The 13,702-nt window shown below is 49.0% G+C and overlaps 2 protein-coding genes and 3 non-coding genes across 6 annotated transcripts; 4 read left to right on the top strand and 1 right to left on the bottom strand.

Annotated features, from left to right (window-relative positions):
• Window positions 1-2,500: 2,500 nt before the first annotated feature.
• Window positions 2,501-6,098, bottom strand: Rab34 (RAB34, member RAS oncogene family). Of its 2 annotated transcripts, none has more exons than XM_057774880.1 (11): window positions 6,036-6,098; window positions 5,151-5,354; window positions 4,859-4,950; window positions 4,275-4,343; window positions 4,086-4,187; window positions 3,936-4,000; window positions 3,754-3,805; window positions 3,397-3,478; window positions 3,222-3,312; window positions 2,996-3,103; window positions 2,501-2,903 (listed from the first exon to the last, which is right to left on the bottom strand). In XM_057774880.1, the coding sequence occupies exons 2-11, from the start codon at window positions 5,202-5,204 to the stop codon at window positions 2,836-2,838; spliced, it is 783 nt and encodes a 260-aa protein (XP_057630863.1). In that variant the 5' UTR covers window positions 5,205-5,354; window positions 6,036-6,098; the 3' UTR covers window positions 2,501-2,835. The 2 variants fall into 2 exon arrangements, with proteins under 2 accessions (XP_057630863.1, XP_057630864.1); XM_057774881.1 differs by having other exon boundaries at window positions 4,275-4,340.
• Window positions 6,099-10,898: 4,800 nt separating this feature from the next.
• On the top strand, window positions 10,899-13,697 carry Rpl23a (ribosomal protein L23a). Its single transcript, XM_057776860.1, has 5 exons — window positions 10,899-10,971; window positions 11,663-11,846; window positions 12,865-13,041; window positions 13,275-13,344; window positions 13,482-13,697. The coding sequence occupies exons 1-5, from the start codon at window positions 10,947-10,949 to the stop codon at window positions 13,494-13,496; spliced, it is 471 nt and encodes a 156-aa protein (XP_057632843.1). The 5' UTR covers window positions 10,899-10,946; the 3' UTR covers window positions 13,497-13,697.
• On the top strand, window positions 11,522-11,590 carry LOC130878855 (small nucleolar RNA SNORD42). Its single transcript, XR_009057474.1, has one exon. It is a non-coding gene; the product is annotated as a small nucleolar RNA SNORD42 (small nucleolar RNA).
• On the top strand, window positions 12,710-12,780 carry LOC130878866 (small nucleolar RNA Z17). The gene has a single exon (XR_009057483.1). It is a non-coding gene; the product is annotated as a small nucleolar RNA Z17 (small nucleolar RNA).
• On the top strand, window positions 13,128-13,193 carry LOC130878856 (small nucleolar RNA SNORD42). Its single transcript, XR_009057475.1, has one exon. It is a non-coding gene; the product is annotated as a small nucleolar RNA SNORD42 (small nucleolar RNA).
• Window positions 13,698-13,702: the final 5 nt, after the last annotated feature.

Genomic DNA, 13,702 nt, shown 5'->3' with positions numbered 1-13,702 from the left:
AAAGGACCTGAGTTCAATTCCCAGCTACCCACATGGTGGCTCACAACCATCTAATGGGGTCTGGTGCCCTCTTCTGGCCTGCAGGCATACACATAGAAAGAATATTGTATCCATAATAAATAAATAAATATTTTTTAAAAAAAAAGAAAAAGAAAAGCAGGGACAAGGCCAGGTAAGATGGCATGTGCCGTTGTGCCTTTAATCGGGAGGCAGACACAGGTAGATATCTGAGGTCCAGGTTCGTGGGGTTAACCACGAAACCCTGTCTCAAAATAAATAAATGTAAACCCCTAGAGCTAGGGGTGGATTACCTCCACAGGAGTTGTTGGCCAGGGAGACCCAAAAAGCCTCTAAGACAATAGGACTATGACCATTGCTGCCAGTGACATTCCAAAACTGAACAGAAAGACCCTGTTGTTACTGATGTCCCATGTGTTGGTTACAGAACTTGGAGATGTAAGTCTAGGACTGAGCCAAAAAAAACGTCCCCTACCGGTGATCTAGCTCATGTAGTACCGTAAAGTGCCACAGAGGTTGCTGGGGCGAATCATGGCCTAAAGTCCTACTCAGCTGTGAATTCTGCATGCTTCATGGGGAAAGCAAGCCACTGAATCAGCTAGTGCAGCGGTGGGTAGCAGTTAAGAATAAAACATTTTTTTGATTGGATTTATGCCAAGTCTGCTCCAAAAAGTAAACTTCACATCTAATATGGGCCCTAGATAAAACCCATGGCCAGAGAAGTCATAGGTCCCCGTGGAGAATCAACAGCTGTTTTTTGTTTTGTTTTTCGAGATAGGGTTTCTCTGCAGCTTTGGAGCCTGTCCTGGAACTAGCTCTTGTAGATCAGGCTGGCCTCGAACTCACAGAGATCCACTTGCCTCTGCCTCCTGAGTGCTAGGATTAAAGGCATGTGCCACCACCGCCCGACCAACAGCTATTGCTTTGGTGAGAATGATGTCCCAGCTAAGCTGCTTCTCAACATTTATGACTGTAAGTCATTTTTTGCATTTTCCTCGCTTGTGGTTTTTTTTTTTGTTTGTTTGTTTTTGTTTTTGTTTTTTTGAGAGACAGGGTTTCTCTGTGGCTTTGGAGCCTGTCCTGGAACTAGCTGTTGTAGACCAGGCTGGTCTCAAACTCACAGAGATCCGCCTGCCTCTGCCTCCCGAGTGCTGGGATTAAAGGCGTGCACCACCATCGCCTGGCCCTTGCTTGTGTTTTACAGCAGAAGAAATACTGCCAAGACTTGTTACCAGCTGTGCTCTGAAAGATGGGAATAAATAAAAGACATCAGCATCCTACTGGAGTTAATTGACCATAGTCAGATTTCCATATCACTTCCTCCAAGATTCAGGGACCATTATGAAAGGGTGGCAGAAAGGGTTTAAGAACCCAAGGAAGGGGAGAAGTGTTATGTAGCAATTTTATTTGGCATAAAATCCTTCATTTTAATCTCTGTGAGTTCGAGACCAGCCTGGTCTACAGAGCTAGTTCCAGGACAGGCTCCAAAGCCACAGAGAAACCCTGTCTCAAAAAACCAAAAAAAAAAAAAAAAAAAAAAAAAAAAAAAATCCTCCATTTTAGCTGGGTGGTGACGGTGCACATCTTTAATCCTAGCCCTTGGGAGGCAGACAGATCTCTGTGAGTTGAGGCCAGCCTGGTCTACAGAGCAAGTTCCAGGACAGTCACACACAGAGCTACACACAGAGAAACCCTGTCTCGGAAAATCAAAAAAGTAAAACAAACAAACAAAAACCCTTCGGTCTTAGAGGGAAACCCCTTAAAAGACATAGGATGTTCTGCTGGAAGGTTCCTTAAGCTCAGGAAGTAAAGAACTCAAAGCTTCAGGAAATCCCTGAAATTGAGCAGCTATACTAGGCTCCTCCTTCCCCAAGCATATTTAAGCAGTCAGGACTGCTTGACAGACACTCTTAGACAAGCTGAACTGGCTGGAAGAAAGCCCCTCCAACCTGTTTAGCTGCCTGAAGACTGCAGCAAGCTCCAGGCTTCATAAGCTGACACTCATACTGGGGTAGCTGTGGGGGATGCAGCTTTGCTTGAGCCATTTCTGCTCCTGGAAGAAGACGCTCACCCATGCTCCTGTAAGTCACCTGAATAAAATTCACTGGTTCACCAAGCTGGACTTAGAGGATACATATCCTTAGTCTGTCATCAATTTCCTATCTGGGACAAATGGACCTAGGGACACTGTCACTCAGTTCACAGATACAGAGTAATGTCTAGGTCAGGCTGGCCTACAAGAGACCCTCAAAGAGAGAGGGAGACAGAGAGGGAGGAAGGAAGAAAAAAAGGTAGTCATTCAGATTTTCTTTCAACGAGGACTGAGAGGGTACAGTCAGTCCTCCAAAGCCTGGGCTCTGAGGTTTTAGCCAGTGTGAGCCCTGTGCTGGGAGCAAGAATAGACAAAATCCCCACAGGGGCTCCAGTTCCCAAATCAGTACAGCTATTAGCCCTTGGAAAGAAACCCAGCCCAAAAAACATTCTAAGAGATTTTAATGCATAAGGCACAGTACAAGGCTGCAATTGTTGAGCATCATCATCCATAAAGGGCTCAGGAGGCTGAGCAAAAGCAGCAACACTGACCCCCATCAGGCACCCTGGAGAGCCCCAGAGGAATAGGGGGTCATCCAGTCTTTGGCACGGTACCCGGGGGCAGGAAGTGACTAGCATGGTCCCAGTTACCCTCTGGGGGCACTGCCTTCAAGGGGCAGCTCTTTGGTCTGGAAAAAGTCAGTGCAAACGTCCAGGGGTTGAGTTCAGAAGCAGTTGGGGTGGCACAATCCCCCAGGAATGGGCAGTTTCTGGACAGTCCTCTCTTCAGGGACAACATGTGGCCTTTTTCTTGCTGGCAGTTAGGTAGAGGTTTTTGTCGTCACTGTTGATGCCTGGAAAAGGTGGGAAATACATGAAGCAGGCACTGGAGGTTCATTCCCTCCCCCTGCTCTCGGCCTGCCACCTTCAACTTGGGAACACTTACGAACAACATCCCCAATGCGCCGAGCCCCCGATTTCTCCAGCTCAGCCACAACATTGGCCTCAAAGGTCAATGCTGCCACGCGGAAGAAGAATTCCCGGACATTCTCACCTGACATGGGAAGCAGAAACTGGTGCTTAGGGGGAACTAGATGGACCCAGCTGTAGATGCAGGGGTGAGAGGTGGGCAGGCGGGCACACACAGCAGGAGGCTGGGGATCCCAACTCACCAGTGAGGGAGGACACTGCCCAATACTCAGCCTTCATCTCTTGGGCCACCTTGAGGGCATCCTTCTCCATTAGGGAATATTGAGCAGGCGTCTGGGAGAATAAAATCAGCATCAGATGGGGGGTGGGAGTGGATCCCCTCACCAAGCTGGGGCGTTCTCCCACTGGCACACTCACACTCAGGTCCTTCTTGGAACCCACAAGGAAGAGAAGCACGTTGGAAGGGTCATTCTCCTTGAGCGCGTCAGCGAGCCACTGCCTGCCACGGATGGTGGACGACAGTAAGGAATGAGTGAGCCTGACAGGCCCCATCCACCATCCTTCCCTTGTCCAGTTACCAGCTCTGTTTTTTTTCTTTTTCCTTCGCCCCCCACCTCCATCATTCAGAGGATTGATCCCAGTTTCCCACGTGTTGCTGGCAAGCGCCCCACTGCTCAGCCACAGACCCTGCTCTGAGACACACCCTCTTTTTCTGGCCATCTTTTCTAAGCCCTCGCTGGATTTCCCCACTGTGTGCTGGGCATCCTTACATACTTGGTATGTTCCAGGGATGCCACATCATTCAGGTTGAAGACAATGATGATGGCTGGAAGAGGGACAGAAACAGCTGCAAGTTGGCAGACTGACAGACGCCTGAGGCTCACTTCCCTTACCCACTCGTCTACTTAGAAGCTTGATGTGCTTAGACTGCCCGCATCACGGGGCCGAACCCATACCTTGAGCTCCTCGGTAATAGGTGGAAGCGATGCATTTGAACCTCTCCTGCCCAGCAGTGTCCCAACTGCAAGAAAGGAGAGTAGAACTGAGACAATAGGGTGTGCAGAACCGGGTGACAGGCTAGCTGGAAGGGGTGGAGGGACACTCACAGTTGGAGACTGAAGGGGACACCCAACACTTCAAATCGTTCCATCTCAAAATCCACTCCAATGGTGGCCTTGTAATTTTTATCGAAAGTGTCTTTGCAGAACCTGGGGAGGCACCGAGTAGCCTGTAGCACTGCCCACCTCATAGAGACTAATCCTACCTTGCCCAGCCGCACGCCAGAATCCCGTTACCTATTAATGAGACAGGTCTTCCCCACAGACAGGTCCCCCACAACGATGACCTTGGATATTTTAAATCTGCTGGACAGAGGAGTAGATGGACAGAGAAAGTGAACATCAACTTTTCACTCTAGAGAGTCCTAATGCTCTGACTGGGGCTTAGTTGTACCTAAGCAGAAAATTACGTTGTTACCATGGACAGCAGGCTTCCCCTGGAAGCCTGGGAGGTCCTGGACAGACGTATGTGCTGGGGAGCAGTGTTTAACATTAGGGACATTCACGCCTCTCTTTCTCTGGGGTATGTGTGTTGGGGGGAGGCGGCTAGGAGGGGTCGAGATGGCCCAGGGTTTTACACACTTTACACAAGTGCTCTTTCTCTTCCTCTGAGCTGCACACAGCTCCAGCCTAGAGGCTGTATGGAAGGTGTATGACCTCCCCATGAAGGATGCCTTCTTCATAGGCTTGCAACAACCTCGTTCGGAGGAAAGGGGAGAACTTCAGAGCTGAGGCATAACCATGTAGCCTCAAAGAGGTCATTCGAATGCCTTCAAAGTTTCTTGAGTATTTTTTTTAAGTTAGGGGTGTCCCTAACTCACCCCACGGTGCCTGTCCGGTGCTCCTGGCAGGCGCAAGTGACGCGGGGATGGAAGTCTTTGCGCACGTGCAAAGCGGCCTCCTTCCTCAAGCACTGAAAGGGACATTGTGAGAATGGAGCTTTTGTCCCGCAGCCAAGCAGCCAGGGGTGGGGGGTGGGGTGGGAAGCGGACCACCCAGAAACAGCGGGCCTTGCTGGGCGACGGGGCAGGGCCCAATCCAACTGCTCGGGTGCCACCTCTCCCCGCCCACACTCCGCTACAGCCAGAGGCCCGACGTGGCCCTGGTGCCTACCTGGGGCAGCTCCGCCAGGACGCGGTCCCTCCGCACGGGCGCCAGAATGTTCATCTTGTCTGCCGCCTTGCGGGGTTCCCCGGGAAGGCGCGGAAGCCTGATCCGCCCTGGTCCGTGGGGACCCGACGATCACCCGCGGCCGCGGGGTACCGACAATCACCCGGGGCCACGGGGAGCCTGCTGGAGCCCTCGGCCTCGGAGAAGCTACGACCACCGCGGGCCAAGGGGATGAGACGATCACCCCGGGTCTGGGAGAGCCCACAATCACCCGAGCCCGGGGCGTTCCGAAGACCACTCGGGGGCGGGGAGACCCCTCGGCCACTAGCTGTGAGCGGGGAGTCGCGTCCTGGGGAGCCCGGACCCTCGCGGACCCTACAATGACACGGGGTCTAATAGCTCCTACGATAACCCGGGGCCGCGTAGACCCGACGACAACTCGGGGCTGGGATGGCTCTACCATTACAGAGCGGCCTGGGGGCGCGGGGCCGCCCCGCCACCCTGAATCAGTGCGCGCAGGGGCGGCGCTGCCGACGCCCGCCAACGCTGAGAGGAGGGGGCGAGGGCCCTGGACCCGAGGCGAGGCCTGCCGTCCCACTCGGTTCCCACTTCGCGAACGGTGTAATACGATCCCCGGAAATTCCTGGAGAAGGGCCGCCCCCCGCCCCGCACCCAGCCGCTCCGGGGCTTGCAGCCGCCCTTGCGGCGGCCCTCGCCAACCCCCTCCTCTCCCCTGTGCGCTGCCCGGGCTCTAGCTCGCGGGCCAGATTCCTTACCCCACACCAACACTGCCTCCACCCAGACTGGAGCCTTTTCAGACTGGGATTCCCTAAGCCTCTCTTCCCTTCAATCTCCCTGTTGGGGCTGCATCTTCCTTGGGACCCTTACCCAGCGGAACTGGTGATGGGGAACCGGTGAATGTAGCGCAGCATCTGGCAAGATCCAGAGCCGCCGAGGGGAAAAGGGGGAGAGAAGGGGCCCAAGGAGAGGCGGCGCTTACCCTCCACGACTCTAGGCCTACAGCATGACTCATAGAGTCTGCCCCTGCTTGCCCTTCTGCCCTGAGAGGTGGGACCAAGGGCCTTCAGGGGCTGCCAAGATCGGAACGAAGTATCCACCAAGGACCAGACATCTCAGATCTGTTGTCTTTCCGTCGAATCTCCTACGGTAGAGGATGAAGAAATGTTAGGTTGACTAGAATTTCGTCTTCTAGAATAGTCACCATTCCGGGACTCAGGACTCCCTTTCCTCCCCAGATTAGAACTGTCAAAACCAGAACAACTTTTACTTTTTACACACACACACACACACACACACACACACACGAAGGAAACTGTTAAGTCTGAGGCTAAATTTAAAGATGCGAAGATGAATGGAATACAGTCCTAGAAAGGAACAACTAGTTCCGAGATGAGGAACTATTCACAGGAAATTATTCACAGGAAAAACTAGAGTGATGGTTCTCAACCTGTGGGTCTAATCCAATATCTAATAATCTAAGATCATAGGAAAACACAAATATTTATATTACTAATCATAACTAGCAAAATTATGTTATGAAGTAGCATCGAAAATAATTTTATGGCTGGGGTCACCACAACATGAGGAACTGTAATAAAGGGTCGCAGCCTTCGGAAAGCTGAGAATCACTGTCCCAGAGAAATCATACGCTGTTTCAGCTGTGGCTAGAACTCCTTTAGTAAGGAATATACTGAAATCTAGTAAGGTGGCTCACACCTGCAATTCCAACACTCATGAGACTGGGATCTGGGTTACAGAGTAAGATTTTTATTTAAAAGAAAGAAAGACTGTCTCGAAAAACCAAAAAAAAAAAAAAGAAAGAAAGAAAGAAAAAAAAACGGTCAGTAGTGGCACAGGCCTTTAATCTCAGCACTCAGGAGGCAGAAGCAGACATATTTCTGTGAGTTCCAGAACAGGCTCTAAAGCTACACAGAGAAACCCTGTCTCAGGGGCATGGGGGGGTTGGGGGTGGGGGGACAAGAGAAGGCCAGGTGTGGTGGCACACACTTTTAATCCCAGCACTGGGAGGCAGTGGCAGGTGGAGTTCTGTGAGTTGGAGGTCATCCTGATCTACAAAAAACAAAAGCTGATCTATTGGGAGCTCACCAAGGCCAGCTGGACTGTGACTGAAAAAGCATGGGATAAAACCGGACTCTCTGAACATGGCGGACAATGAGAACTGAGGAGAGGCCAAGGACAATGGCACGGGGTTTTGATCCTACTTCATGTTCTGGCTTTGTGGGAGCCTAGACAGTTTGGATGTTCACCTTCCTAGACCTGGATGGAGGGGGGAGGACCTTGGACTTTCCACAGGGCAGGGAACCCTGACTGCTCCTGGGACTGGAGAGGGAGGAGAAGATGTGTGGGGGGAGGGGAGGAGGGGTGGGAGGAGGGGGAGGGAAATGGGAGGCGGGGAGGAGGCAGAAATTTTTTTTTTCAATTAAAAAAAAAAAGCTTAAGGATTAAGAACACTGGTGGCTCTTGCAGAGGGGGAGAGCAGGGGTTCTGTTCCCAGCACTTACACACATGGCAGCTCACATCATAGTAACGCCAGTTCCAGGGGACTGTACACTCTGCTGGTCTCCTCTGGCACCAGGCACAGATGTGCACAGACATGCATGCAGGCACAACATTCATGCACATAAAATAAAATTGCCTTAAATATTAAGGAGTGTAGGGGGCTGGAGAGATGGCTCAGAGGTTAAGAGTACTGACTACTCTTCAGAGGTCCTGAGTTCAATTCCCAGCAACCACATGGTGGCTCATAGCCATCTATAATGAGACCTGGTAGCCCTCTTCTGTCATGCAAGCATACATGGAAGGAATGTTGTATACATAATAAATAAATAAATCTTTAAAAAAATATATTAAGGGGTGTAGGAAGATTCAACAGTTAGTGGTGCGTGATGTTCTTTGGGGATTTTTGTTTTTTGTTTTGTTTGTTTTTTGTTTGTTTTTACAAGACAGGGTTTCTCTGTGTAACAGCTCTGGCCGTCCTGGAACTCGCCCATACACCAGGCTAGCCTTGAACTCACAGAGATCCACCTGCCTCTGCCTCCCTAGTGCTGGGATTAAAGGCTTGCACCACCACTGCCCAGTTATTTTTGTTTTTTCTTTTTCTTTTTTTCTTTTTATATTTATTTATTATGTATACAATATTCTTTTTAAAAATATTTATTTATTATGTATACAATATTCTTTTTAAAAATATTTATTTATAGCCGGGCGGTGGTGGCGCATGCCTTTAATCCCAGCACTCGGGAGGCAGAGGCAGGCGGATCTCTGTGAGTTCGAGACCAGCCTGGTCTACAAGAGCTAGTTCCAGGACAGGCTTCAAAACCACAGAGAAACCCTGTCTCGAAAAACCAGAAAAAAAAAAATTATTTATTATGTATACAATATTCTGTCTGCGTGTATGCCTGCAGGCCAGAAGAGGGCACCAGACCCCATTATAGATGGTTGTGAGCCACCATGTGGTTGCTGGGAATTTAACTCAGGACCTTTGGAAAAGCAGGCAATGCTCTTAACCTCTGAGTCATCTCTCCAGCCCCATGTTTTTTCTTTTTCTTTCTTTCTTTTTTTTTTTCTTTTTTGGGACAAGGTTTCACTGTAGCTTTTGGTGTCTTTCCTGGAACTAGACCAGGCTGGCCTTGAATTCACAGAGCTCCTCCTGCTTCTGCTGGAATTAAAGGCGTGTGCCACCACCACCTAGCCTATTTTTGTTTTTCTAGATAAGGTTTCTCTGTGCAGTCCTGACTGTCCTAGAACTCACAGAGACCTACCTGCTTCTGCCTTCCAGTGCTGGATTAAAGGCCTGAACCACCCGGCATAAATAAATGCCACCACCGCCCACAAATAAAATCTTTAAAAATTACACAAAAACTTATTTGGAGAAGTGTGTGTGTGTGTGTGTGTGTGTGTGTGTGTGTGTTTGTGTGGCTGTTTTGTAGTTCCATCTTTTAATCGGCCACTTGATCACTGGTGATAACTAAACCACATCTATCCCTGGAACCTCCATTTCACACAGATGTCATATGGAGAAGTTAGAGAAAATCCTGTTTTCACACCATCCAGCTTCGTTTCTCCTCTACAGTCGGTCACGTTGCAATCTATTTGTGCTGTTTATAGTTGTGACAGCCTCACTAGGTGTAGTTCTGGCTGGTCTGGAATTTACTAGTAGAGCAGGCTAGCCTTGACTTTGTGTCAATCTTTTGTCTCAAGAGTGCTGGGATTATAGGGGTGGCCTATGAAGGGCTTCAACCTATCTATGTCTATCTATGTATCATCTATTTATTTATAATTTTTATCAATTTATTTAACTTTATCTCATATGTGGTGGTGTGAAGATGTCAGATCCCCTGGAACTGGAGTTACAGACAACTGTGAACTGCCATGTGGGTGCTGAGAATTGAATCCGGGTCCTCTGGAAGAATAATCAGTGCTCTTAACCACTGAGCCATCTCTCCGGCCCCTATTTATTTATTAATTATTTTTGATGTAGGGTCTCACGACATATATATACATCTGGATGGCTTGCAAATTGCGACATAGAGCAGGCTGACCTTGAACTCACAGAGCTCTGCCTGCCTCTCCTCCTGGTGCTGCAATTAAAGTGTGTGCCACCACAGCAAGCTACAAATTAGATTTAAATGCTTTCTTTTTCTTTTTTTTTTTTTTTTTTTTTTTTTTTTTTTTTTTTTGGTTTTTCGAGACAGGGTTTCTCTGTGGCTTTGGAGCCTGTCCTGGAACTAGCTCTGTAGACCAGGCTGGTCTCGAACTCACAGAGATCCGCTTGCCTCTGCCTCCCGAGTGCTGGGATTAAAGGCGTGCGCCACCACCGCCCAGCTGCTTTCTTTTTCTTTTTCTTCTCTTGAGGCAGGATCTCTCTATATAGCTCTGACTGTCCTGGAACTTGCTATGCAGACTAGCTAGACTGGACTTGAAATACTGGAACTAAAGACATGTACAATCCACATTCAGTTTAAAAATTCTTTTTAGGGCTGGAGAGGTGGTGTAGAGGTTAAGAGAACTGGCTGCTCTTTTAGAGGACCTGGGTTCAATTCTCAGCTCCCACATGGCAGCTCACAACTGTCTGTGATTCCAGTTCCAGTTTTGCCTGACATCCATGGCAAAACATCAATGCACATGATAAAATAAAATAAGTAGGAAACACGCACACACAAGCAATTCTTTTTAATACTGTTCATGTGAGGGGCTCTGACCACAGAGTGCCCACAGAGGTGTATGTACGCTGGGAATCCAACTCAAGTCCTCTGAAAGAGAAGTACATGATCTTAATTGCTGAGCGTCTTTCCAATCTCCCAAACTGTATTCTTCGCAGTTGGTTGTGGTACTGGCTTCTAAAATGGCAAACCTCTCCCGCAGCGCCGGAAATTGTTCAAGAAACGAAGTGGAAAGGACCAGACTCAACCAGCAGGTTCTATAAACCACACACAGGATTAGGCCTAGAGAAATACACATGGATCTTATATAAACTACAATTCCCCAGAAAACAAAAACAAACAAACAAACAAACAACTCCCCCCACCCGTCTTCAGAAAAAAAACTACAACTCCCAAGAAGCCTTAAGGCTTTTCGAAAGGACGGGTGGCGCATGCTTGATTTCGCACTCTAGGAAATTAAATGGAACTGCAATTCCCAGGAATCCCGATACTACTGATCACCCAATCAGCGCTATGTATAAACTATCGCGAGGCTCTGATGAGACTTCATCGTATAAGCTTATGGGAACGAGGGTAGGCCACCCTTTTCGTCAAGATGGCGCCGAAAGCGAAGAAGGAAGGTGTGTAGCGGCATCGGGCTGTGGCGGGTTGGCCTGGATCTCCGCAGAGCGGAAGCACGGGGAAGGTGGCCGCTGGGCTAATCCATGGGGGACTTGTTTTGGGGCTCCTGTCACGATTAGGCCCACACTACAGTGTATGAGGACCGCGTGGGCCAAGCCGCATGGGCTGGTTCTAGTGAAGGGAGTCGGAAAGGGCACCCAGCCGGCATCACTCGCCGCTGATCGCCAAGCCGTTGGCTTTCAGAAGCTACTTAAGATCCACAGGATGGCTGGGCGGTGGTGGCGCACGCCGTTAATCCCAGCACTTGGGAGGCAGACAGAGGCAGGTCTCTGTGAGTTCGAGGCCAACCTGGTCTACAATAGCTAGTTCCAGGACAGGCTCCAAAGCTACAGAGAAACCCTGTCTCGAAAAACAACAACAAAAAAACCCCAGCAGGTTGGCGCTCCGTGTCTCCATACCTATAAGAGATGTCCTCTTTTTCCCACTAAAAACGGGAAAAATGCACCAAGTTGACGTTACTCCGGGTTAATTATCTTCGCCTGCAATATCGTGCATATGATGGATAAAACTTTAAGTCTCCTGAGACCTATGATGTCTTCAAAGGAACCACTGATGCGCGTGTTGACAGGGCCGCCGGAAAGGATCAGTTTATGAATGCTGCAGTCTAAGTTACATTTCCTTCCCTCTCAGCTCCTGCCCCTCCCAAAGCCGAAGCTAAAGCGAAGGCCTTGAAAGCCAAGAAGGCAGTGCTGAAAGGCGTCCACAGCCACAAAAAGAAGAAGATCCGCACATCGCCCACCTTTCGGCGGCCCAAGACCCTGCGGCTACGAAGGCAGCCTAAATACCCCCGGAAGAGTGCGCCCAGGAGGAACAAGTCAGTACCCCGTACCCACTAGTATGTTGTAGGACTCTAGGGTTGGTAATTTAACTACCTACACAGTAGTTGGCCTTATAAAACACATAATTGTCCAATGTGCTGCTATGGTGGAGGCGTGAGATCTTTGTATGTTAATTATTAACATGTGATCAGTATTTGAATGCTTCAAAGAGGGTGCTTATCTTAGGGTTCCAAGTGTCATGCATTTCTTGTTGGAAGGAACACGTGTGAGTGAGAGAGTGGGTTGATTAATTTATCTGCCTTGGGCAGTGATGCCCTCCTAAATAATCTTGTATAGAAGTAAACTTTCAATTAACACTTACCAAGTCTTAATGCTGTTCAAAAGAAGTTTGGAAAAATGGAAGAAATGTGTTTACTGAAAAAGCCATGACGGGGTTGTGTCTATGGGGGTCAGTAGTTTTGAGGCACCTCGTCGTCTTGTTGGGACCTAGAGTTTTGTTTTGTTTTGTTTTTTTGGTTTTTCGAGACAGGGTTTCTCTGTGGTTTTGGAGCCTTTCCTGGAACTAGCTCTTGTAGACCAGGCTGGTCTCGAACTCAGAGATCCGCCTGCCTCTGCCTCCCAAGTGCTGGGATTAAAGGCGTGCGCCACCACCGCCCGGCTGGACCTAGAGTTTTGTGTGAGGCATGACCGGCCTTCAAAACAAAGGTTGTCCAGGTAGTAGTGGTGCACACCTTTAATCCCAACACTCAGGAGGCAGATCTGGGCAGGCAGGCAGGTCTCTGAGTTTGAGGACAGCCTTGTCTAGAGTTCTAGGACAATCAGGGATATATAGAGAAATCTGGCTTAGGGGACAGCACAAGTGGTGACTATTCCTGGGGCGTTTGGCCCCTAGAGCTCAGGTGCACGTGATGACACTGTATAGCGACCAAAGTCTGATACAGATGATTGCTGTTCATTGTCTGATGCGCCTACTCTTTCCTAGACTTGGGCTCCAAATACCACTCTTGAATCCACAGCAGTTTTACTCCTTTTTGTTCCTCCCATCCCTGCTAGGCTTGACCACTATGCCATCATCAAATTCCCCCTGACCACCGAGTCAGCCATGAAGAAGATAGAAGACAACAACACGCTTGTGTTCATTGTGGATGTCAAGGCTAACAAGCACCAGATCAAACAGGCTGTGAAGAAACTCTATGACATCGATGTGGCCAAAGTCAACACCCTCATAAGGTGAGTGGGGCCAGGCAGGAAGGGCTGTGTCAGTGTACTTTTTACTTAACTATCCCCTGGCTTCTTGGTGACCCTTACCCCCCTTTGTGCAAATGATGGAAAACTCAAATGTTTGGAGAAGAATGACACCAGCAAAGGAACCACTGATGCAGCAGAGGGGGAGGGGAGGAATGTGGAGGGCTTGTGACAGGGTTGTAACAGCACTCAACTCTGAGGCTTCCTTCTCCACGCAGGCCCGACGGAGAGAAGAAGGCATATGTTCGGTTGGCTCCTGATTATGATGCTCTGGATGTTGCCAACAAAGTAAGCATCCTGTCCAGTCTGTTCTGTGTCTACATTGGGCTGCCTGTATTCCCCACTTTTCCCATCTTGCCATCCCAGCTCTTTAACCTTAAACAATTACAGCTCCATAATCACAGCTCCTTTTGTTTGTTTTTCAGATTGGAATCATCTAAACTGAGCCCAGCTGGCTAATTCTAAATATACACTTTTTCACCATAAAAAATGCTGCTTGGTCTTTTTTTTTTTTTTCACTTTCTGGTTGGGCTGCTGACATTGCTGTACTGTGGTATAAACTAAGGTATATGCTTATATGGGATGGGTGCCGGGAAGTGTTTTCCCAGCTCTGAGCAAAAAATAAATCTACTCCATTGGAACCATG

Source organism: Chionomys nivalis, chromosome 7, assembly GCF_950005125.1.
Source record: "Chionomys nivalis chromosome 7, mChiNiv1.1, whole genome shotgun sequence".
Lineage (NCBI taxonomy): Eukaryota > Metazoa > Chordata > Mammalia > Rodentia > Cricetidae > Chionomys > Chionomys nivalis.
The sequence above is the reverse complement of the archived record's forward strand: the minus strand, read 5'-3'. Positions and strand labels throughout refer to the sequence as shown.